At 46.8% G+C, this 24887-nt stretch overlaps 1 protein-coding gene across 2 annotated transcripts; it reads left to right on the top strand.

Moving 5' to 3' along the window:
- The first annotated feature begins 1015 nt into the window (after positions 1-1015).
- LOC135378552 (allergen Arg r 1-like) lies at positions 1016-24464 on the top strand. Of its 2 annotated transcripts, XM_064611604.1 has the most exons (6): positions 1016-1133; positions 1329-1464; positions 14459-14604; positions 18274-18332; positions 23947-24018; positions 24291-24464. In XM_064611604.1, exons 1-6 carry the CDS (start codon positions 1051-1053, stop codon positions 24407-24409), a joined length of 615 nt encoding a protein of 204 aa, XP_064467674.1. In that variant the 5' UTR covers positions 1016-1050; the 3' UTR covers positions 24410-24464. The 2 variants fall into 2 exon arrangements, with proteins under 2 accessions (XP_064467674.1, XP_064467675.1); XM_064611605.1 differs by lacking the exon at positions 24291-24464 and having other exon boundaries at positions 23270-24017.
- Positions 24465-24887: the final 423 nt, after the last annotated feature.

The following is a 24887-nucleotide window of genomic DNA, read 5'->3' as shown; positions in this document are numbered from 1 at the left end:
CTCTCTTTTGTACCTGACCACCATTTCCCTGCGAAATGAGATACACGGAAACACAAATAACACACAGGGATCTCAGCGAACAGACTCTTATATCCTTTATGTGCGTACGTACATACTCTTACGTACGTACATACATATGTGCATACACACACATGTACGCGTATTTATCGTATTGACACGGTCGTTCCTTGTCGTGACACATCGCGTACTTGTAGGTTCCCTCTGCCGCCTTCCTTGCAAAAATTTTCCTCTTAGTGTCGATATTTGCAACCCTGTAACTCACCAAACTACATCAACATTCGTTCTGCGTCTTTAATACTACAGCCGTACATATGTACATAGACATATGTACGTACACGTACATAAGTTTGTAAACCCATTAAAGACAGGTTTCTTCCGTAGGCGTGTTTTTACCCTATGGCGCTTGCATAACATATATAGTCCCAAGTAATGAAATCAGACGTTTTATACGCCTCCCAGTTTTGAGCATTTGCCCATTTTATTAGATATTTCACACATGCTACACAGGGTTCCCATGTCTCGTAGAAAACTCAAATTGTTCGCCGAGCCATGCCCGGAACATATCGCGAATAAGTCAGTCAACGGAGAAGTCTTTTTTACATGCTCCAAATTTGGAACCTCGAAGTTCCCAATAATCACCCACAGAATTCAGATCAGAAGTATCGTTGTGACACAGGCAACGCCATTCTAGCGTGTACGAATGCAAAGTCTTGTCAACGGTATGTTTTGCAGGCGCTTTTAAATTCCTTATGCATGTGTTCTATGGGGGCGTGCAGGTGGAGACTCCTTTACGTTTTGTCCTTGGGAGTATCTTATTATTCCAACATGTGCAACGTCTGGTAAACAAGCAGGCTCGTTATGCTACGCTCCGATGAAATGCTGTTTGCTTTCTGATAACACCTGCGTTAAGAGTCGGTGTGGATATCTCGATGGCTCATTATCTCTCGAATTGGATGTTGTCTTCGTTGGATTAGACTAGATTACGGGTGTCTCGTACTTACAGTGAAGTGTAATCGCTATCATAATTTCATGTACGACAGTGTAATCACAGAATATATTATTGCGCCCTACATGTCGCAACCGTCAGCAGGACCAGCCTCTGTGTTTAGCAGGTGCGTCATATTTGATTGCTCCAAATGGAAACATATATTGTTGTGAAATAGATTTTGACGAGTGATAGATGACGAGTGAATAGATGACGGTGAACTCGCAGATGCAGTAGCTCGTGATCGGACACTGAGTCAACCCTATCATGCTGCTGTATAAATTCTGCGGCCAGTAATACCGTACAAATCGTCTCTTTCCAGTCAGTGTCGTCCGGAAGCAACCATGCGGATGGTTCATATCCTTGCCAGCAGCCTTATGGTAGCCGGTGTGTATGCTACACAAAAGGACGAGAAGAAACAAAAATGTATGGCGGATGAAAACGCGAATGCCTGGGCGGTGAGTAGCACTGCATCTTATTCTGGTGAGGGGTATTCGCTTGCTTTCGTCCTCTTGGAACCCACTATTCTAACCAATTATATCAAACTAAATACGTGACAATAACTTGATTGTGAGACGGTGAATGGGGAGTTTCATCGCCAGGAGCGATACTCTACCCCATTGCTGGTGGTGGTGCGGGGAATACTCGAGAGGGGGGGGGGGCGATACTCGACCGCTCACATATTAAACGATACATGCTGCTTGTGAAACTAAAACTACGTTGCGTACACTTTCGCCTCCTCCACGAGCATAGCTTACTTGAAGAAGGATCCTGTTGCCCGGACGTCGTTGAGCCATAATTGTGGCGATTCCTTCAACGACGCATACTTTAGGGGCCGTGCCCAGACGCCGTTGGATTCATTTTCGAGAACGTTCAGCCTCTTCTTTCATTCTGTCAGGACAGTGGTGGTGGTAGAACCTACTACGTCGAGAGAGAGCTCCCGTTCTGCCCATTTAGCCAGTTCTTTGTGGTGGGATGAGGTCTCATAAAAAGGCACGCAGAGCGGCTTCTTCATTCGGGGTCCAACTCAGTCTTGTACCGCTGCGTACCGGCCTGTCTTATGTGCACGACAGCAGCAGCACATTGTGACCTTGTCATGTCGACTCGATCTTTTTAAGGTATTCTGTACTTGGACTCAGGACACACAGGAAGCCCTAGTGGCACCATCTGCCTGTGGCATTCGGTCTCGGCGCGTCGTTGAAAAAAACATGGCGTTGAGCCGGGAAAATATTCGCGTACATGGTAGCCTCTTCCTGTGTCTAATCTGAGGATCATGTGACGCGGTCATAATAACGAGGAAATAATACCTGTGTTTGAATCTACTTGTGACAAAAATCTCCGTCACCTGCGGAGAAGCGGATTGTCCTACTAACGGGGTAACATTTACATGGCGGCGAAACGGTTCCGAAGAAAAAGAAGTCATAATGCTATCAGACTGTCGTAGGTCATACTGACGAGGGTTCACTCTATACGCCGAATTAGAGAAGGCGGATATGCAACACATTGATTGCAAACACAGCGCTCAAAAACTGAAGTTTATCACGGGCCTCCCCACCCAAGGCTATTTCCTCAAACCATTCATAGGAAAGTTTACCTCAATTGGTACGTGGGTTAGAAAGCGGTAGCTCAAACTGCTTAGCGAATAAATGGTTTAGTTCACCTTCTCCCCAACGGTCTGTTGTACATAAAAAAATTCAATGAACGGTTGAAGTGCCGGCCTGGCACCTTATGCTACGTCCACACTACGGTCGTGAATGCCGGGAACGCGGTCGCGACTCCCACGGCTTTCGCGACCCTCTCATCCACACTGTAACTTGAACGCCGCCAACGCCGGGAAATGAGACCAATCAGCGCTAAAGGCATTCGGTCTCGGCGCGTCGTTGAAAAAAAACATGGCGTTGAGCAGGGAAAATATTCGCGTAGTTGAACTCTTGGAAGCCGAGAGCGACCTTATTTCACTGTATCTTTTGCATCGAAGGCGGCTCGAACGACGAACGCGGCGGACGTGGGTCGAGCAAATTCCCCGAGACCGTCCCATCGGCGGTGATTTTCACAACTTGTTGCGGAAGCTTAGACTTAGAAATGTCACCCTCTTCCGCAATTTCACCCGGCTGTCATCATGACAAGTGCTCGAACCACATCTGCGCAAGCAAGACACTCACTTGAGAAAGGCAATCTCTCCTGCAGAACGGGTTGCTGTTTCCCTCAGGTAAGCTCATATTTACGGCTGTTAGCGCGCTTATAACCGATAATGTGCGCACGGTAACTGAATATGTTTCCTTTTATGTGTAGGTTCCTGGCTAACGGCAACTCGTTCCGGATTTTATATTTTTCTTTCCGGAGAGGAAAATCTACGATAGCAGTCATTGTGAAGGAGCTCTGCACTGCAATTTGGACACTATTGCGATCGTAAGACATGCCGGCACTCAACCATGCGACGCTGCAAGGGATCGCACCGCGGTTTTGAAGTGCAATTTCCCGAACTGTGTAGGCGTCATCGACGGGAAGCATGTGCACCTCCAAGCTCCCCCGAATTCAAACTCATCATTTTATAACTATAAACGCACTCACAGCATTGTGCTTCTTGCATCTTGTGATGCAGATTATAAGTTCACGTACGTGGACATTGGCAACAACGGTCGCGTGAGCGATGGTGGCGTATTTACTGATGCCACACGCGGGAAGGCACTGAGTGACCCCATGTCATTTGTCTCTCCAGAAACCCCTGTGCCAAACGAGTCACTTCTATTACCCTATGTGTTCGTGGGAGACGCAGCATTCCCACTGAAGCGTAACTTATTGAAACCATATCCAGGAAAATGCATGTCTAGACAAGATCTATAGCATTTTTAATTACTGGTTGAACAGGGCACGAAAGACCATAGAGAATGCATTTGGTATGTGTGCAAGGTGGCGTGTTCTACATGAACGCATGATGTTGCTGCCAGATAACGCAGAGCTTCCGGTAGCAGACTGCTGCTGTCTTTACAACTACCTGATGCAAGAGGGCCACGTGCAATGAGGTTATTGTCTTACTCTACTTGTGGGCACTCCTAGTGAAGCTGGTAACATCAGTGATGGTAGATGGAGAGCAGAAGGCCTTCCTGAAGCACTGTCTTCAGGCGTCTTCAGGCTGGGCTCGAATTCCCATGCAAAGTCCGCTGCTGCCGTTCGTGACTCATATGCAGCGTAGTTCAATGACAAAGTTGCAGTTCCATGGCAAGATAGCAAGGTGTAGTTGGTGCTTTTCCATGAGTGTGAAGGATGTGAGCGACTGTGTGATGTGTCCAGTAATCGTGTGTTCGCATAAATGTACTTTTCCCTTTTCGTGTGCATATTTCATCTATGCTACTGAATTTCACACACATTAAATAGGGTTAAGGTGCCACAGGATGAGGTGACGGCATAATGTTATAAGCAGTTTAGGAAGAGAACATAAAAATCATGACACTGCAATGTTGTGGAAAAAGAAATAACGTAACAAAAGTTGTTATGTATTGAAAGTCTCACATATTTACATAAATCGGGCGTTGTGTAACATCTGCATCGTTTGCAGCTTTACTTTTTCTTTTGTTTGGAGGTCAAGAGCTGTCAAGCCACCCTTTAAACTCAGCAAAAAATGTTCCTCGTCGTCATGGGGGCGTGCCTTCGACTGTGCCAGTCTATTTCCGTTTGAAATTAACTGTTTTAGCACCATATGTCCTCGGTGTTCTTTTTCTTCTGTTTAGACGGAGGACCCTCGATGGGGGTCCCTGCAGTAGTAGGCAGTAGACCGCACCTGTGACGCTGATGATGATGTTGGGGAGGGGAGTTGTAGCTCTTGCGTTGGTGGAGGCTCCGCAGTGCCCTCAGCTTCACCTGAGCAGCTCCCGCAATCTGATGCTGGTGTGCATGGCCGTATGTGTGACCGAACCATACTTGAAGTCATGCTTTCCACAGGCCTATCCTGTGCTCAGCAAATGTCTCCTCTGCATCACGTGCCGAGTCTCCAGCTGCCACATTTGAAATTGTACTGAAATAATAAATTTACTGTAATGCGTCATTGATATGGACATCTTAATTTTTTATGGCCAGTTATTTCTTGTTATAATGGAAACTCGCTCCTTGGACAATGGACGTCCCCGATCGAAAAACACGACAGAAATTCCTGTCATGACAACATGAATTTTTGTCGTACGACAGGCACTTCTGTCGTCACTACAGAAATTTCTGTCGTTATGACAGAACTTTTGTCGTAACTACAAAGAGAAGTCTGCAGTTTAAAAGTTCAAAAGTTACGACAGGAGCTCCTGTCGTAACTTTTGAACTTTTAAACGCTTTTGCCGTGTGGCGTACATGTTCGTCGTCACGACAGAGTGTTCTGTCGTTACAACAGATGGTCTCGTTGTAACTACAAAACAGTCTATAGTAACGACAGGAATAGATGCTGTACAACGTATCCGTATCCGATCGTTCGAAATTGGCACCTTCCTATTCAGAGATGCCATGCAGTACCTAAATTCGTCGCAGGGATAGCTCGTGGAAACCGTCGAATCCATGGGGGCGCAGAGGCGTCCCAATGCCTGAAGCAGGTATTTGGAGACGACTACGAAATTTTGCTTTGTAAAGGTGTATTCCCGCACAGCCACGTTAGCTCGTTCGCGGTCTACGACGAATTGCTCTGCCAGCAAAATCTGCCTTCGGAAACGATCTGACGGGGGAGGATATAACCGACGGAGACTATCAGTACGCGCTGCACGTAGTTGAATGTTTTGGATGCTCGAATCTGAGGGATTATAATGCACTGTACCCGAAGACAGATGCCCTGTTACATGCTGACGTAATGCAGCACTTCCGGCGCCTGTGCTACGACGCGCGCGGATTGGAACTGCTTCATTGCGTTTCTCTGCCATCCTATTCGTGGCAATGCGCTCTAAATTAGACTGGGGCAAAATTGGAATTGATCATCGACGAGGACATGTATCGAACCATCGAATCGGGTGTTAGAGGTGGGCTCAGGCGAGCAGGCGTCATTTACGGGTTAACAACCCGCTGTGCAGTTGCTACGATCCCGATAAAGAGGAGGTGTACCATATCGTACATAGATTGCAACAATCTTTATGGATTCAGTATGATAAAGCACCTCCCCGTCAGCGATTTCGAATGGGTCGAGGATTTTAGCTCTGTGGATTTTATCCATCACCCCACCGATTCTGACGTGGCATACGTGTACTTGTGCGACTTGGAGTATCCAAAATCTATCCACGCGCTGACGCGGTAGTTCCCCCTGGCTCCCGAGAAGGCGGTCATCCCGAAGGAATGGCTCGCACCATTCCAGCGGGGGGCTCCTCGAAGAGTTAAAGGGACCATGAAACGATATTTGACAATCCCACAAACATTTTTAATTAGTTCCCCTGTAATAAAGCATTCACTCTGTGAAATATGAAGTTGAAAATCGTACAAATAGCGAAAATATTCTATATTTACCACAGGCGTGAACGGCGGCTGCTACGGCCCGCCTCCGAGGCGAACTGGCCGTGACATCATACACAGAACATGTTGCCGATTCGCGGACGGGCTTTTGCGAGCAAAGTGCAAAATTTTCAAACAAGCTTGCATACTTCATCATGAAATATGTTTTAATTTGACTTGGAGACAAGATTGTAACTAACCGTTTACACAGAATCCTACGAGAAAGGTAATATAGCCGTTGACTGTCAGCATGGTTACCGGAGCACTTTTTCCCCTTTGAACTTCTTTGTCGGAACATACCTTCGTCGGTGACATTTTACGAGGTGCTGCGTACCGAACGATCCATAGACGCTGTGTGTGTCGCATAACCTCTTCCTCCATTGCTGATAATTTGCCTTTCGCCATATTTTAAGTGATTTTGACGGGAGATATATAACGCCGTTGTTGTTCAAACCGAAACCATGCACCCACGTGGTCCGGCGGGGTGTGTCCTCCTCGTCGTTCACAGTTGGCTGAGAGGATTGGATGGCGATGACGTAAGCTCGCTTCGAAGGCATATATCCAGCGGTCACGCCCTGTTATTTTTGTCTGACAACTGCGCCCCCGTTGTACTGAATACAGTTAAAAGTCGATGTGTGTACGATAGTCATGGATCATGCGAACGGTTTCCTGCAGAGTACTCGGAATTCTCGAAAATAATTTCATGGTCCCTTTAATGTATCAGCCAACGAACAGCAAAAAGCTGCTGCTCACGACCAAGGACAAGGTCGAGTACGTCGTTCATTACGCGCTGCTCGCGCTCTATGGTAGATTGGGCATGAGGGTGACGAAAATTCACCGAATTCTAAAATTTCGTCAGGCACCATTGCTGCGTCCCTACACTGAGGACAACGTTGCCAAAGACGTCGCCTCAGGCACGACGTTAAGAGAAAAATTTCTATAAAATCTCGAATAATGCGGTGCTCGGGCGTATGCTACTAAATAAATTTAATATGCGTGATATTCGAGTAGCCTTCGATGAGGAGACGGCGAGTCGCCTCGGGAGTCGGGCGGAATGCGTGCGAATGGAAATTTTGTCCCCGATTGCGTGATGTACGAAATGCGCAAGAGAAAACTGCCGTGTGATTTCCCCCTGCAGATTGGCTTCACGATTTTAGAACTGAGAAAGTTAACCATCTGCTCGTTCTAACCATCTGCTGCTACTTTGACACGGATTCTCTGATCATCGGCCTATTCTGCAAGGACTATGAAGGTCAGTTACGTGCGATCGCCGACGACCATTTACACTTGTCCTCCTTCAATCGGGATCATCCGCGGTACAGCGAGAGGAAAAAGTGAAACGGGTAGCATACCCATAGAAGAAGTAATATGCTTGAAAGCCAAAATATATTCCATCAAATTAGCCAGGGGAAAACAGATAGCAAGAGCTAAAGGGGTCAAAAAGAATATTGTGTGCAAACACCTCCTTCATGATACGTACCACGATACCCTCTTCAAGCACGCTAGCGTGTGCATGTACACCATCAGAAATGCGAAAAGAAGTCTGATGGCGTACGACGACAAATGATATCTCTACAATGACGTGGACTCCTACCCATATGAAAGCTGCGAATATGGTAAGCTCGAGTGGATGACGTAGATGGCGGGATTTTACTGAGCATATTTCCCCCGCTCAGATAATGCAGAGCATGAGAAGGAGTAGTGTCATTTGGACTGGGTCACTGAAGGGATGTGGTACCTCGTTCTCTTCTCGCTCGTGTCGTGCGCGCTGGTGCTGGACGCCGGCAACTGTACGGTGAGCATCAAGCTGCAGAAGGATAAGCACACGTATACCCACGAATGCCCGGGCGACATCTTGGCAATCAGAGAGTGGCAAGTGGTACCTATGCGGTCTGGCATTAACCTGGACAGGAATGGTACTGGATCGCTGCGCACGTGCCTTCACTCGCTGGACGTGAGCGACAGCTACAAAGATATCCAGTGCACGTGGAAGTGTCAACTCACGGAGGACGAAATTTTTCTCAGCCGCTGTCCCGGAGACGTCTATCTGATCCGTCACTTCCGTGGAACCACGCCCAGAATCAAAGGAATCAACCTCTCCAAAACTGCCATGCTTTTCCCCGAACATGTACTCAATAAATGCTGAAATGTATTCTTTTTCCTGTCTGTCTGAGATAAAGCCGCAGCGGGGCTGCCGCCGCGGTGGTAAAGGCTATGCTCAGCGGTGTGGGCCAATCAGAGTGCTGGGAGAGTGATCGGTACGACCAATCAGCATGGCCGATTAATTAACATAAAGGTCAGCGTGAAGTGGGCGGAGTCAAGTAATTAGCATAAAGGGGCGGAGCTACGGCCAACCAATCAACGATCAGCTGGCATGGGCGAATCAACGTGAGGTGGACGGCGCCAAGCCAACTAATTAGCATAAAGGAGTGGAGCTATGGTAAACCAATCAACCATCAGTAGGCTGAGTGTGGGCCAATCAACGTGAAGTGGGCGGAGCTAATGGCGGCCAATCAGATGGCTTTGGAATTGGCTTGTGTTGGATTACAACTGGATTGTGTTGGCTTAGAACTGGATTCTGTTGGCTTAAAACTAGATTTTGGCTTAGAATTGGGTTAGAATAGAATTAGAATAGGATTCCTGGAACTGGATTAGAAAAAGGACGTCGTCGTTGGACCTTATTCCCTACTACTGACATGACCCGACACTGAAAAAGAACGCATCCACGTTATATGGTGGGGTGTACGTGCAATAATCACTGACTCAATACATGCGGAGGCCAGCACAGACACATCCACTCAGGACATTTGCTTCCGCTAAACGCGGCAGAGCTGCAGTGCAAGGTATGCTCAAAACATACGGCAGGGTACCCTTACGGTGAAACAAGTTTGTCACTGATGTAGCTGTGGTTCCGTTTAACTTAGGAAACTTCTGGCTCCATACGGTAGCGTGAGTGACCGCTTTTGCTTCATGGGCAGGCATCGTAATGTGACAGGTAATGGTAATAATATAGGAGGCTGTGGTAAAAAATGGAAGGATGAATATGTTTCGCTTCACGAAAAGATTAATGTGATCATTGCAACTGATACTTCGATATTGTACTGAAAGAGGTCAACCTTCTTCAGAGAGTCCTTGGGGTACAGTTTCGGGAGGTACGACCCATAATAATTCTCCGTTGTAGTCGAGCGCTGTCTTAGTGTAGAGCACCGATGACTTCGTTGCACCCTTTAAATATATGTTCATAATATTTGTATCCTTTGTGTCCGTCCGTGTTTTCTTCGCTTTCAGCGCCTATGTCTACTGCACGGATCAAGATAGGAACATTTCTCGCTGGAAGTAGTCGATACGTGCGTTTCCCTGAATATCTCGATTCCTCTGAAGGAAGTGTGATACATCATTCATTCACTCGTTAACACGGGCTGTCCAACTTCAAAATCATTGCGGATTCCCAACGAGTTTCCTGAGGGAAATTTTTGACGAGAAAGTGGTGAAACACTCAAAAACCAGGGAAGCCGACATTTCTACTAGATCATGTCGCATCATCGGATCGCAGTCGACAATCTATAATAGTGTCTGAGCTATGTGATTATGTACACACTCACGATCAGTGCATGCGTGACTCTTTTGGCACCTTTCGCTCCAACACACATGCACATTGTGCTCAAAGCAACAGAAAATTGTTGCTACTGTGCTGCACATAGTGGCGCTACTGTTCATGTCGCTACCGTATTCGCTACGTTTTCAGTAGCGGAGGGGCGATCCCGCTACATTTCGAACTAGTAACGGAAAAGGTATAGACAGATATGGCTAGATATGGCCGCAACAGATATGGCTAGCGCAGTACTCATTCTCTGCTACCGTTACTGCTACTGTCCATAACATAGAAGACAGCGAACACAGAGATAAAAATCGCAGGAGATAACGGCGAAGCGGAATTTTTCTTGTTGTTCCTTTTCGTTACTTCGTGATCAGGCAGCCTGTTGTGATGATCTTCGTCAATTTCGCTAACTGTCATAAACTGAGCGCAGTCGAACATTTAGAAATATAAGGTGTATTATCCTTCTAACCGAAATACAGGGTGTTCAAAATTAAGCTTTCACGATTAAAAAAAACACGAGTGGTAGAAGGAAGACACTTGTGCAGGCGGGTTTTGCGGCCAGGCGGACACAAGGTGAAATGATGGTTGCGCCCTTAAACTCGTAATTAACTAGAATCTGTTAATTAACTTTTTAATTATTACAGTTAGCGGGCAAGTTTATATTGGAAATTTGGAGGCAGTCGCGTTCCAAGACTATTCCACTTTGTAGAATTTTCCTAGCTCACCCGTAGTCTAAGATATTCGCCTTCAAAGTTTCCACCGAAACCGTCTAATTACGGATGCAGAATGAGAGCGCAAGGCGGCTGACCCCGCCCCTTTGTGACGCAGCTGTTCATATGGTGGTCAAGTGGGACATGGGCGTGCAGCTTCAAGTGAACCTGATAACTCTTTCTCTTTCACTCTGATAACGAAGTGTGAGAATGACCTTCCGGAACAACGCTCGCACCACTGATTGTGATACGCCCTATCATAGTGTCAAGATAATTTTTGTCACGCTTTTGTTCAACTCGCGAACCTTCGACACTGCTTGGAATCGCGACTACCTCTGCCATATTGAGCAGAATCAAAGAATAACCTGGCTTGGAGCTGCGCTCGGGAAATGCAAAAGAAGGAACCGTTACTTTCAATATTGTCCGTGTTCTCAAGTCAGCGAAGAGTACATTTGACAGCTTTAACAAGAGACGAGAACAGTCACCTGCCATTCACAGCGCTCAAACACAAATCTCACTTAGTTGCACATAGTAGAACATCTCAAGGAACAAGAAAGAGAACGATTTAAAAGTGTTCGAAGTGTTTCCCTTCCGCGGCAACACAGCACATAAGGCGACCCCGCGTCGAGTCCACAACTCTGTAGCATTTCTGGACTGACGCTCCTGCAGGCTGCGGTTATTCTGTGCTTCATGTCGTCCAAGTCGGCGGGCTCAGTTGCATAAACGCGATCCTTCACGTAGCCCCAGAGAAAAAAGTCCAGCGGAGAGAGGTCAGGGGATCGCGGCAGCAAAAACATCGCTCCATCGCGGCCGACCCATTTTCCTGGAAAATCATTACATAGCCAGTTCCTGGCCAATGAGGAGAAATGTGATGGTGCTCCGTCATGCTGGAACCAAATTTGGCGTAGGTCGTTGAGGGGGAGATCCGAAATGAAGCTGTCGACGAGATCAGCAAGTATTTATTGCACGTACTTCTTTTCGTTGAGGGTGTCTTCAAAAAAGTAAGGTCCTATTATTCTGTTCCCAAGTATGCCACACCACACATTTATGCCCCAGCGAACTTGGTGGTGGTGTTGCCGCAGCCAATGCGGGTTTTCTTGGGACCAGTAGTGGGCATTGTGAGTATTTACGGTGTTGTTCCTGCAAAACCGAGCTTCGTCAGTCCGTATTATTTTGTGCAGAAATTCCTTGTCTTCATCAATTTTGATCAAGGCCCAATTGGTGAAGTCCAGCCGTCTCTGAAAGTCTGCTTCACTTAGCTCCAGGTGAAGGCTCACATGATAGGGATGGTACTTGTGTTTGTTTAGGACATTCAGCACGGTTCCGATGCTACGTCCGCTAACCTGAGAGACCTGTCGGACGCTGGCTTCTGGGAATAAATTGACGTATGCAACGACATCAATTTCGAAGTCCTCGTCGACAACGTATTTTTGGCCTCTTTACGTTGGTGCACAGAACCTGTTGTCCGGAAACTGTTAGAGATGGTCACGAATGTTGGTCTGGTTGGGGCCCGACGGTTAGGATGACGAGATGCATACTATTGCATCGCTAATTGCGGTCTGCAATCCGCCTGCGCCATTGCCAGAACTACGTCTACCATTTCTTCAGTAGAATACTTCGACCCGGAAAAAGTAGCCATTTGACAGCGGTGATTTCTCGCTATCTTTCCTGTCGCGCATCAACACAGCAGAGGCAATGCAATACCAGACAGGGAGTTTCGAAAAGTACGTTCGCCAGTTGAGCAAAAGCGTGACAAAAATTATCTTGACACTATGATAGGGCGTATCACAATCAGTGGTGCGAGCGTTGTTCCTGAAGGTCATTCTCCCACTTCATTATCGGAGTGAAAGAGAAAGAGTTATCAGGTTCACTTGAAGCTGCACGCCCATGTCTCACCTGAGCACCATACGCAACAGCTGCGTCACAAAGGGGCGGGGTCAGCCACCTTGCGCTCTCGTTCTGCATCCGTAATTGGACAGTTTCGGTGAAAATTTTGAAGGCGAATATCTTGGACTACGGGTGGGCTAGGAAAATTCTACAAAGTGGAATAGTCTTGGAACGCTCCTGTCTCCAAATTTCCAGTATAAACTTGCCCGCTCACTGCAATAATTAAAAAGTTAATTAACAGATTTTAGTTAATTACGAGTTTAAGGGCGGCAACCATCATTTCACCTTGTGTCCGCCTGGCCGCAAAACCCGCCTGCACAAGCGGCCTCCTTCTACCACTCGTGTTTTTTTTTTTTTTTTTTTTGCATCGTGAAAGCTTAATTTTGAACACCCTGTATAGCTGCTCAAGAAGAGGCCGCTGGAGTGGTACACGAACCCACACCATCTGATTGCCGGTCAGAGAGGCTTCCATTACTGCCATCATTCAATTTATGTATGTAACTGGACGTTGAGAGGCTTGTCTTGCGTCCTTTGCAGGTTATTTCCTCATCCACTACAATAACAGCAACAATCACTTCATTTTGAGATGATGATGATAAGTTTCATGGTCAGAGGCAATACCTCATTGCTGGTGGTGATGTGGGAAATTAAATAATGACCCTCTTCACAATAGGGGCAATGCCCCACATAAGGTATGCATGTGCGAAAACCGCCTGCGTGTTGCCACTGGGCGGCAAGAAAGCGTGCTTGCCGCCCAGCTGCCACTACCGCGTGGGGTTCGCGGCTCTGAAGATATCGACGCTGACGACGCTGTCAACGTGCTGCAGACTGCGTGGGTGGCAGGAAGGAAACCAGAACGTGACGCAGTGTCCGTTGGCTACCCTTATTGGACGAAGATGCGCAGCATTAAGCTAAAGAGCGTTCATTGAGCAGTCGAGGAAAAGCGGAATGCGGAGGCGCCTTCTCCCGCACCGCGGAAAGAATATTCCGCATCGCAAACGTTTTACCGCGAGCTTTTGCCGCATCTGAGTACGCGGCCTAAGGATCGAAGTCCCAAAAAGGTCAAAAGAGCTTTGAGGGCAGAGCGTTGGTGGGCAGGATTTGGCCAGGGATCAATCAAGTTTCAGAGGGAGGGGACGAGAGTCCAGCTGACTAAGAGACCCGGAGAGTGCGGTTTCAGGAAGGTTGGTAGTGTGGGCACTGATGAAGAACGTTGCAGGTCTACTAGAGCACCGCAGTGTCAATCGGGGAGAGTCAACTTGTCTCGAGTGGTAACGCCACTGAGCTGTAAAGGCCACATCGAGTTGCATTTGATGTATTAATGCAACATCTTGACGAAAGGTGTTTCGTACGTAGCATGCGGAAAGCGAGCGTTGGATCAGCTCTTCTCAGCATAGATGGGCGGAGAATGTGAGAATTTAATTTTCGCCCTCGAATGACATATGCTTGTATTTCTGCCTAATTCCACTCTCAGCCGTTGGATATGTCATAACACTCTTCAGCACCACCACAATCTCATATACGCACTCGCGTCAGATACGCGTGTAATTCTGCCTCATTCCACTCTCAGCTTTTGGACATTCAGTAAGATTCTTGAGCAACGCACAACCTCATTCTCGCCCTCGCGTGATATACGCGTGTAACTCGGTAGTCGGGGAAAGAAAAAGCACTACGAGACCTTTGCAAAAAAAAATAAACGACAACTGTCTGATTTGTTTCTCTCTTTGTCGGGATTGGTTTGTGGAGAAGCGTCAGTGTCTCAGTTACCCTTCCTGATGTTCATTCTGTGGTCGTGTACTTCATTAGGCGATAACAGGGCCAAAAGGTGGAAAATATTTGCTTTACAAATCAACCTCAGATGATGCAAAGAGATGCGCTTATGTCACCGTACCTACGAGGACTTACCAGGAGTCTGCAGATTTCACTTCAGGTTACAAGGATGGCCCCACGTGGTAAGCCTTCATCTTTATCTTCGACTAGTCTACACCATTGCTGTTGGTAATGTGTGTGTGAGAGAGAGAGAGAGCTTATGGGTTTAGTGGCACAAGGGCGGCAAAGGCCAAAGAGCGTCAGAACTATGGTGAGTGTGTGGGAGATGATGATAAGGATGTGGTAATGTGGTGAAATTGAACAATGGGTCGCGTCACAGTGAGGACCGAAGTCCTAGTTTTCTAAAAACTTTAAAGTACTTTCAGGCCAGAGCATTGGTGGGAGCTACACATACAAACTGCAGATTCTACGGGCTCAGAGCATGGGAACAGAAACAAGTTGGTGAATATCTAGGGATTACTGAATAGGCGACACTCATACTTTCACGGCTGCAGAAGGAAGACTATTTGTCGAACGCTCACAATTCTTGTATTGCGAGATAGATTCATTTAAAGCGTGCCGATCTAAATAATTTAATTTAATCGTCATTGAGACGCTGATTTTCATAACCATTTAAATCAGCACTCAATAGTTGTTTCAAGTGAAAAACAATATACAATAAAAATGACTATCAAATTCGGAAGGAAGCTTTGGCGCAACCGCATAAATATGTTACAAGTGAACATAACTTGGACAATGCAGGGACTACTGCGGTATAACGGTGTATCTGTGCACATGGCAGCAGGTGAACAGTAGAAAGGCGATGTGATCAGATAAGTGAGGCGGCAACTCAACGAAATATTTGGTAAATATTTGGGCACACCGCTTCGTTGGCTTAAAGGGAGGGTCGCATACGGAGACCCCTATATGAAAAAAAATATCACGATGTTCTGTATCGGCCGACAATTAACTTTTCAACTTTTTTTTTGTCGAAAAGTGCTTAGATATTACATTGTGGCAGCCCGTGGACGACGAGGACGCGCCTGTCCTGCTCCGCGCCGCTGTGCATGCCAGCCAGTTCTACGGGCGCCGTCCTATCGTGAGGCCACGAACGTCTCTACTTGCCCGGACATTCTGTTACCGCCGGTCAGGACTCATGTAGGGAGTACCACCTCCTCCACAATGTAAACGAATTTGAAAGATGAACGCTGCCTCCGCCTCTGCGCAGGACAAGTGCCCTGTTTCGGCGACTTTGTCTGCTTCGCTCGGTGGCGGCATGCATTTTCTCAAGGCCCTGTACAATGGGTCATTGTACAGAGACTGGGGAGACATTGTACAGACAGTATGCGCACGATGACATTGTCCACCTTTTTCATAGAGGGTATTCCAGCATACCCTGAAAATATCCGACGTCCGCATTGGTCATGTATTCCATCGAATAGCAGTCAAACTACGCCACTATTTCACGTGTTGTTTTCGATACCGCGGTCTGTGATCAACCAGGAATAAAATGTTACCATAGTTTCGGAGTCGACTGCAACGGACGCTGCCAGCCCTCTCACAGTAAACCAGAAATATATCAGGACGTCCCAGGACCCAATCACGTACGTCACATACGTTGGAGACGTCTGCTGAGACTTGTATGTACGTTCAAAATGTGACGTTGACAATTGTCTGACTTTGCATATCCCAAGCGCATCTATAGGATGTAAAAGAAATTACCCAGCCCACGATATTTTGCGCACATATCTGGAACATGTGATGTTTACTGTAATGACGTAAGCAAAACGGGGACCTTTCGGTTTTACGACTTCATTTCGCTGGTAATCACATTATAGAACATAACTTGAATTAGAAACAGTATTTGACGGGAAAGAATATCAGGAATGTTAACGGGTATACTCTGGCGTCGATGGCAGGGTCACGGGTTATTTACAAAGACGTCGTCACCGTTACAAATGTTGTACGTCCCACTACGCTGGATAAACGTACTCGAACAATTTCAGCGCATGCTGTCTATGTTTCAGTGTATACTGCATCTAGACTATGTCAATCTATGCCAATAAAACTACTGGATGACACACTTCTATGCGTGCACACACAAGCGCCCGTTGTGTAGCGGAGTCGAGGTCTATAATAAATTGGCCTCGTACTACATTTTCTCGCCTTTGTGGCGACGAACCAGTATAAGTTTTGTCGTAGGCATCGAATAAATCGTACGCATCTGTGATTATGCAGCAGACATGTCAAGGTATTATTCAGGTGGGTGGGTGCGGGAGCGGAAATTCGCAGCTGCGAGTATGCGCTTTGTGGACGGACAATATCTAGCAGGCAGTGCATCACGGAGCTTCGTGTAGGATTCTTAGTTCGCCGGTGTGAGATGGTCACAAATCTGTCGAGCACGTCATCGCAGCCGAGTGGGGAGAAGTAACTTTCGCCGCCCAGCGATTTCTCCTCACCCCGTATGGGGTATCGTGTTTGCGCGGGTCAGGCAGTTTTCCGATAAGTAGTGAATAGACAGCTGTCGAATATAGATCCCCAAATAAAATATGTGAATTGTTTATTAAAAATTGTTACTAAACATGGACAGTGAGCCTAATAACTGAATAATAATGCCTGATGGCTGACGATACAATACATTTTATACGAAACAATAAACGTCCGATTGACATCCAGTTATCGCGCATGGACATCCCTAGGACCTCCCCTTGATTGCAAAACGAGGAAGAAAGTATGTACCCATGAACGTCCCATAGATCCATACGCTGGCCAAGCAACAACACGATATCTACTTAACAAAAAAAAAAGTTATCACAACCACTACCCTTTCTTTCCGCACAGGAATTCTTCAATACTGTCCGAAAGACCTGAGTCTGCGGGCCAGGTGGCGCGAGCGAGCAGCAACATAATATGCAACGGGCGGTAGTTCAGCAGACGATGCGGTACTTTCAAGTACACGATCTCAAGTTGTTTACACTTGGCAAGACGCACCGCTTTTTCTGTGGTTTTCCTACAGGTTTTGTAGCTTTCCCTCACGCCATACCGCTTGAAACACCACGCAAAACCCGGTGATGAAACTACCTACTGTTGGATCCATGGCCGCTTGGGCACGAAATGACGCTGTGCAAACTTCGCTGCAACAGGCCTAGAGATTAACTATAATACCCCAAATGCACTGACGCAGGATTCACATCGCGCGCAATCGTGATTGGGCAGCGATTGTGATCGCCCTCAGGTGCGGACAAAGCGAGTCTCGGCAGCAGATGTCAACAACGCAGACGCTTGACTGCTGTTTCGGAACGTGATTACACATTTGAAGGAGGGTTGGCGCAGGCGCAGTGGCTTCCTTTTTTTCTCACTACTCGCTGGGGGAGCTTCCATGCTGATAGCGTCGTCTTCGTGACCCGCGTCGGCTAGACTGCTGAATTTACGTCTCGGACTGCTGTGGGGTAAATAACATCCCGTTCACGTTCATCGATTTCGGCAACCTGGAATGCTGAAAGGCGATTTCTTTCGCAAACATTTCGACATGGCATGCCAGACGATAACCCATGAGAGCTGAAGAAGCATGATACGTTATCCAGCGTCCCTTTCACCTCAAAAGTCACTCCCTCTCGTATTTTTTTTATAACCATTCTCCGATATCTCATGAGATAGCGCCACTACTCATAAACACTGCTGAGACGTAATAGTGGGCATGTCTTTCATGTGTAGATCACAGGTGTAAACAGCGTATTTTGTTCAAGAGATGTGCCCTACATTACAATAACATATAGAATAGCACGGTTTGTGTTCTCATTTTATTCTTACAGGTACACGAGCAGCGATTTCGTTGAGGCTGTTGGCAACAGAATGAAATTTACTGACATCAGTAAGTACTGATGCGAAGGCGAATCATCTACCGAATAGCTGTAACTGCAAAAGTCAGTACATATATTTCAGGATTTATGCTTTTATCTTGTGTTGTCACAAAACGGGTAACGTCTCATTACGGACGAAGGTAGTCTCATTTCGGCCGAAGATGTTTCATCACGGCCAAAAAGAAAAAAGAAGCATCCACCATATTAGCAATCGCTTGTTTTATGCTTCCCAAAGTGTGTCCGAGGCGGCGTGCCCCCACGGCTTGTGTCACACACAATGGTTCATGCACACAATATTGCGACAGTGTTTCATGCATCCCTCGTGAAAAATGCGTTTATTGCCACACTGTGTCACACGATATTTGTATGTGTTACGCCATTTCAGTATTTGCGCAACATCCTACTCGTTCTGTGGTTCTGTGAGCAAACTGTGTGTGTGTGTTCTGAAAGGTTACTCCACTGCACGGAGTAAGAAGACTAAGAGATGAAACTTCACTCTCTCCCGCGACCAGAGAATGTACCTAACCTATGACCATGATATTTTCCCCCACTAGCTGACTTCTACAATTTACGTCCACCTGAAATTAAAAGAGAAGTACATAAGGCGCTGAACAAACCCACACATGCTCTTGTTTGATGATGACCATAAGACAAATGCTGTCAAGCAGACTTTTTTGTTTTCATATATTCAAAACATATTCAAGAATTATAGACAACAATGACAATTACGTCATATTGATGCATCAGCATAGCCAGGAAAATATTTCAGGAGGTGCTTTATGAGGCTTTACATGGGGTGCAGGAGTTTCCCTCGTCAGTGCTTTTTCCAGAACCCCCTACACCCCCAAATGTTCAGTGACACCCCCCCCCCTAATATTTTTGCCTGTGCACCCCCTACAGGGGGTGCTCTTGCGATTTCAGCTTCAGACACATCTGTAATGATATGTTAAGCTGTAATGACGTAACTATAATGATGACCCCCGCCCCACACATTTTTTTCCAACACCACTCTCGTGAAAGATGAAAGTCACTGAAAAGGTTAGCCACTACTCCAGGTAGCCTCAAGGTTAGCCTCAGAACATCAGTTCTCTCATGTTCACCACTCTCGTGCTTGGGATTCTGGATAAACCACTGCCCCTCGTTCATTTTCGTGGGGTACTACATTAGTGCTTATGCCACTGCACTGATGTCACAATGTTATAAGCGTGTGTCACTCTGGGCATTCGGAATTCCTCTAAGCTACAATATGTAAATTCAGAATCAGTATACCCTAAGGGTAAGCATAAGATGTTACCTACAGGCTTCAAGCTGAAACGCGTGTGCGAAAAACACTTCGTGTTTTGCGGTCGACGACCTCTTCAAGTGAAAAGACTGGTAACTGCGCCGCGTCTTCATGACTATGCATTTGTAACCAAGAAGAAATACTATATTTCAATCCGAATGTTCGTTCACACTTAGCAGCATTATTACCAGCCTCCGGTACATTCGTGTGGCGAAATCGAAGCTGGCGGAGCTTAGGCTCCAACTCCATAAAACGTTCCGTCAAGTTGAGCAGACGTGTCGCCTAAAGAGTGTTCAGTTCATCACCTGTCCTTTCCAACACGTCCGATGAACAACAACGCTTCCTGCTCGGACGGCTTGCCGGCGACGCGACGCCGGAGAAATCGCAAAGAAGAAAGAAAAAGGCGACGCGGCCATATGACGTCAGCGACTGGAAGCCGAGTGAGGGGGCATTATGGCGGGCTAGAATGAATGGTGTGCTGAGCAAAGGATGAAGTCGGGTCGGAACGACGGGCCTGCCGACAGGTGGCTACCACGGGCTGCTTCCGCTGTCGTTTCCGGCGCCCTCTACCTCACGTGATACGGTATGTGAACAGCATCTGAGTGCAGCGCATGAGAAAAATAGATGGAATCTACCGAAAATACAAAATAAATAAAAGCGAAGCGTGCGCGTGCTCAGAGCTGTCTGATACGCACGTGCTGTCGGTCTCGGCAGCTGCAACAAATGCACTCCCAAAGAAAATCGTGTTTCCTTCAACATGTATATGGCAAACATAAGCAGAAACGGTAATGTGCCAACATCATTTGCACGACTGGTGAAGCACACAAATAGAAACTTTAGACTGCCGCACGGCTTTTTACACATAAAAAATTATGCGGTGTATCAATTAAGTGAGTTAGTATCGATGTGCACTGTGATAGGCGGTCTTGCATTTGCAGCTGAGGCAAAGGTGCGTATGCCAAATAAAAAGTCATCATGAGGCATATTATTGCCTGTTTCGAACACAGTTTTGGTAGAGCATATTGGTGGATGACGAAACCAACGCGGGCTGTCCAACTACTGGGTAATGAATCCCATGCAGTACATCTCAAACTGTACGAAAGGAAACGGTTCGTGTAGAGCAGTCACAAAAAGGCACAATTTGATTTCCCCATCAAAGGAGATTGAGGGTGACGAAGAATAACAAGCATTGTGTCCTGGCCTAATGCGCCCAGTGACAGTACAGATCGTGTCTGTGTTACTCATACAGGTTACTGCACTGTTTTAGATATTGTTTTAGTATATTCAGTAGCATATTCAGAGTTGCGGAAGAGAGCTTCTTTTCTCCGCCACGAACACGTTTAATAGCAACTGACTGCGAAAAGCTACTCGAACTGCCTGTGGCGTTTAACCACAGTGCAATGAAATAAGCTGCGCCTCTACGGTTTCATGGTTAAGCAGCATGGTTAGGCTGCATATGCCCTGACAAGTGCGGTTTCGGAAACGATATTGTCAAACGCAACCTCTTCGAGTGCAACAGGGGAAAGTGGTACGGGGCTGAAACCCTGTGATCATTTTACATATACATACTTGAGGCATTTTTGATATCATTTTGATATCAGTGATGTAGCATGAACTCCTCAACGTTCACCAGCGTTTGGGAGTCTTGGTTGAGTGGCAATTCAAAGTTGAGGAACCTTTGAAGTATGAAGCGACGCATACGAAAGACAGTTTATGAGGACCGAAAAAATGATCGCACATAGCACCTCTATGGGCCGTATTCCCAAACCACCCGCAACTTCGCCCTAAGGGCGCCCGTTGCCCAGGGAGCCTTGAGGGCGACCCGTGGAGACCCGTTTTTACGTGGTTAGCTTGGTGCAGTGCGTAACGAACTTTCTGTTCATCGTTAGTTTGACTGGCTTTTCATGTAAGCAGTTACAGGTGACTGGCATGGCCTGCTGTACATTATGCTGACTGAGGATAGTTATTTTCCTGGGTATGCGTTATCCAGTATTCCTATCCAATTAGTACAAGGTTTAGCCTCCTTGTCTATTGTCTCTTCAGACGCTATGTCTGTCTCGGATCGTTATGACGATTCCGGCCTCCAAGGACACACCAGATAAATCCTGTCGTGGGAACGTCGATATCTAATTCACCAGACAGCGTCAGCACGGGTCAGCACCTTGCAAACAAAGCATTTTATCCCTTATTCCCCAACGACGATGAACAATGTCCATCTGGGGTCAGCTCGTATTGGGAGCAGCACACTTTTCTTTCATGGTGTTTGCCTGCTACAACATGTACCGTGGAACAGTTTTTCAGCACCCTGCGGAGGGTAAGAACCTGGCTTCGTTCCACAATGACTGAGGACCGGCTAAACGCGCTGTGTATGATGAAGGGTTCATCGCGAAAAAGTGGGTGGCGACAACACATTTCTGAGAAAAGCTGCCAACTCTTTTGCGCGAGAAAAGCAAAGGCGCCTACAGTTTCTGTTTAAAGAGTGAGGGACTTAGGGAGTGAGGAAAATCAGGAGCGAAAAAAAAAAAAAAACAGAAAATCAGAAGGCCTTTGCACGGACAAGGGATTGCGTTGGCGAGAAACGGCAAAACGTAAAAATTCCGAAGCATAGGGTTACTGAGCCAAAACAATATAATTGCGGGCGCATTCGACACCCAGAACTAGAGGAATATCCCGTACCTTGAGCACCAGCCCGAACACCTCCGCACCCGCCCTGCACTCGCGGCACCCATAACGACCCCCCCCCCCCCGACACCTCGGTCGGCATTGGTTCCCCCCCCCCCCGGAGAAAATCCTAGCGGCGCCCATGCCAGGGGGGGGGGGGTTATTAATCAATGTCTGTGGGTGTATGCATTGGTAGCTAGCCGACCCGTGTTGGGCATTCCCAAAAATTTTACGTTTCACAGTGTTGTTTCTGCGGCAAGGGAATATTTGATTTAATGCGTCTCATCTCACAGAATGCCTTACGCAGCAATCGTTCATCGTCCCGGACGAGCTATATTTGCACATGAAAACTAAGTAAACAACTAGAGTGAAGACCTTGCGCGAGCGCTCACGACTTTTGGCGCAGATGGGCTGTACAACTACAATTAAGCTTTTCAGCCGGCGCGAATCTGTGCTGCAGGAACAGCACGTGGTCGGCTCGCAACAGAAGAGCGTTTGTGAGCCGCACAAAAATGTGCCTTTCCGCGTGACGCGCTGCGAGTGAGAGCGCAAAACCTCGTGCAATTCGCGGCCATCTTGTCCAAGCCGTGACCACGCGCTCCCCATTCATTATTAGGCGCTCTGCACACCAGTCCTTCTAGCCCGCCATGGGCATTTCTGCCGCGAGATTCAAAGCTCCCTCTCGCTCCAGGATTCCGCGCTACGCTCAAACTTTTTGTGCGAATATGTATCACAGTGCTCAGAATCGTAATTTCTACTTCTCCCGTCATATTTTATTCCGATCATTTCCATGCTCCATTAAAGGGGCTATGATCCCTGCCAAGCTAGCCCGCCGACAGTGTCGGCACCAAACGGAGATTTTAACTTGTTGGCTGTGACACCTTTTTTATGGATGAATCCGATAGGTCCGTATCTAACAAATGCGATCATGGTTACTTCGGGTCGGAGCAGCGGCCCGTGGGTTCCCCATGTTTTTCAACTTGAGCACTTATTTTTATATTTTAGGCTTTACCGCAGAAAGCATGCGTAGAAAGAAAGAAAGAAAGGTGCATACGTTCTTTGTGGACGAGACACCATAGACGAGATGCCAACTGTGTGTGCTGTCATCGTCGTCGTCAGAGGCGGAAAGAAAGTGAATTGCACGACATGGTCGAAAAGAAGGCACATCGAACCAATGAGGTGCAGAAGTATATTGCACGGTCCTATATTTTCTGTCTAGCATTTTAGTTTATATTATCAACATGCGCAAGTTCGTCGCTTTTTCTCGCTGCTTCTATACTGCTCTCCGACCTATAGAGCAGACGAAGTTATTTGTATTGTACCTACGCCTTTGCTCCTGATTAGGTGCTACAATTCTACAAATGACGTAACAATGGATACAGGTATCTGGGTGGCGGCACGTCTAGTCGCCCGTATCCGAAGAAAAGTGCGTTTTTGTATTAACGCTGCACCCGTAATAAAGGAGAAGTATTGAACAAGTACTTCTAAATAGAATTATGAAGCACAGAATAACAATATTACACCTATTGCACCCGTAACTCAATAGCTGCAGACAGGAGTTTTCACCCCCCATAAGGCAATAACATTGAGAAAATGTTCAGCTTTCCACCGTATGTAAGGCTTGGGTTCATGCTCTAGTGTGGAAGTATTAACACACCTACTCCAAAGGTAAACATTTTCAGGTGGCAGAACAAAGACTACGACTCTTCTGTACTCTGATAACAACAACTGTCAAGTGACACGCCGTGGGGACGGTGAGTAGACACACAAATAAACAGAATTCTCTAAGTTACACCGCTCAGAAGTTTGTCATATGCATATGCGCAGATCACAAGTTTCCAATTAAGACCGTGCAAAAATATATGTTCTCTACCCGCTGTGGATGGAACGAGAAGGAACGTACTATGCCGAAGCATTCTCGGCAATGCAGACGGCGCACGCACACTGAGAGGATAACTAATCTTGCAGTTGGGGCGATATCCCATTCGACTTCATCCGCAGCTTTCATGTCTGCTTCCCATTACAGATGTCGAGTTCTGGAAGCATTCTGACGCTTTGGAACCTGCCCTCGAGTGCTGCCAAACAATCTTCAGAAGGGAGAGAGGTGACAAACCAGCCAAAGATATTCAGAAAAAATGCTCATAGAATAGCTATGTTTACTTATCTGACGAACTGATTGAATAAAATCAACACATTCGCGTATCTGTCTCATGCTTGTGTGCCAGTCCTCTGTGTACGACGAAGTAACCATATGTGAGCTATTAAATCCCTTTGATTACAATAACATACCGAAACCGAGATGAGATGACAATTTGTGGCTTTACGTCGCGAGACAGATATGATTATGAGCGACACCACAGTGGTCGGTCAGCGGATTGATTTTTCCCACCTGAGGTTAATGCATGGACGAGAACTAACAGCTCTGTACTGCGTAGTTCCGTCCGGGGGAGGATACCGTTAGTGCACTCTCCCTCGCGTTTTGAGGAAAACGAAACGACGCTCGAGGCAGCCATTTCCGCCGTATGGGGAGATCTTTTGCCGTAACCACTTATGCAACACATTGATCCGATCATTATGGTGTCGATTTCAACGGGATAGAAAAAAAAAAGAGCTTTACAAACAA

This window comes from Ornithodoros turicata, chromosome 1 (genome assembly GCF_037126465.1).
Source record: "Ornithodoros turicata isolate Travis chromosome 1, ASM3712646v1, whole genome shotgun sequence".
Classification (NCBI taxonomy): domain Eukaryota; kingdom Metazoa; phylum Arthropoda; class Arachnida; order Ixodida; family Argasidae; genus Ornithodoros; species Ornithodoros turicata.
The sequence above is the reverse complement of the archived record's forward strand: the minus strand, read 5'-3'. Positions and strand labels throughout refer to the sequence as shown.

Bases quoted from the DNA above. Each gene is read 5' to 3' on its own strand.
- LOC135378552 (XM_064611604.1), top strand. From the start codon at position 1,051: ATGTACGACAGTGTAATCACAGAATATATTATTGCGCCCTACATGTCG. The intron at 18,333-23,946 runs GTAAGTACTGAT...AAACATTTTCAG, and splicing joins AATGAAATTTACTGACATCA to GTGGCAGAACAAAGACTACG. The intron at 24,019-24,290 runs GTGAGTAGACAC...TTCCCATTACAG, and splicing joins AGTGACACGCCGTGGGGACG to ATGTCGAGTTCTGGAAGCAT.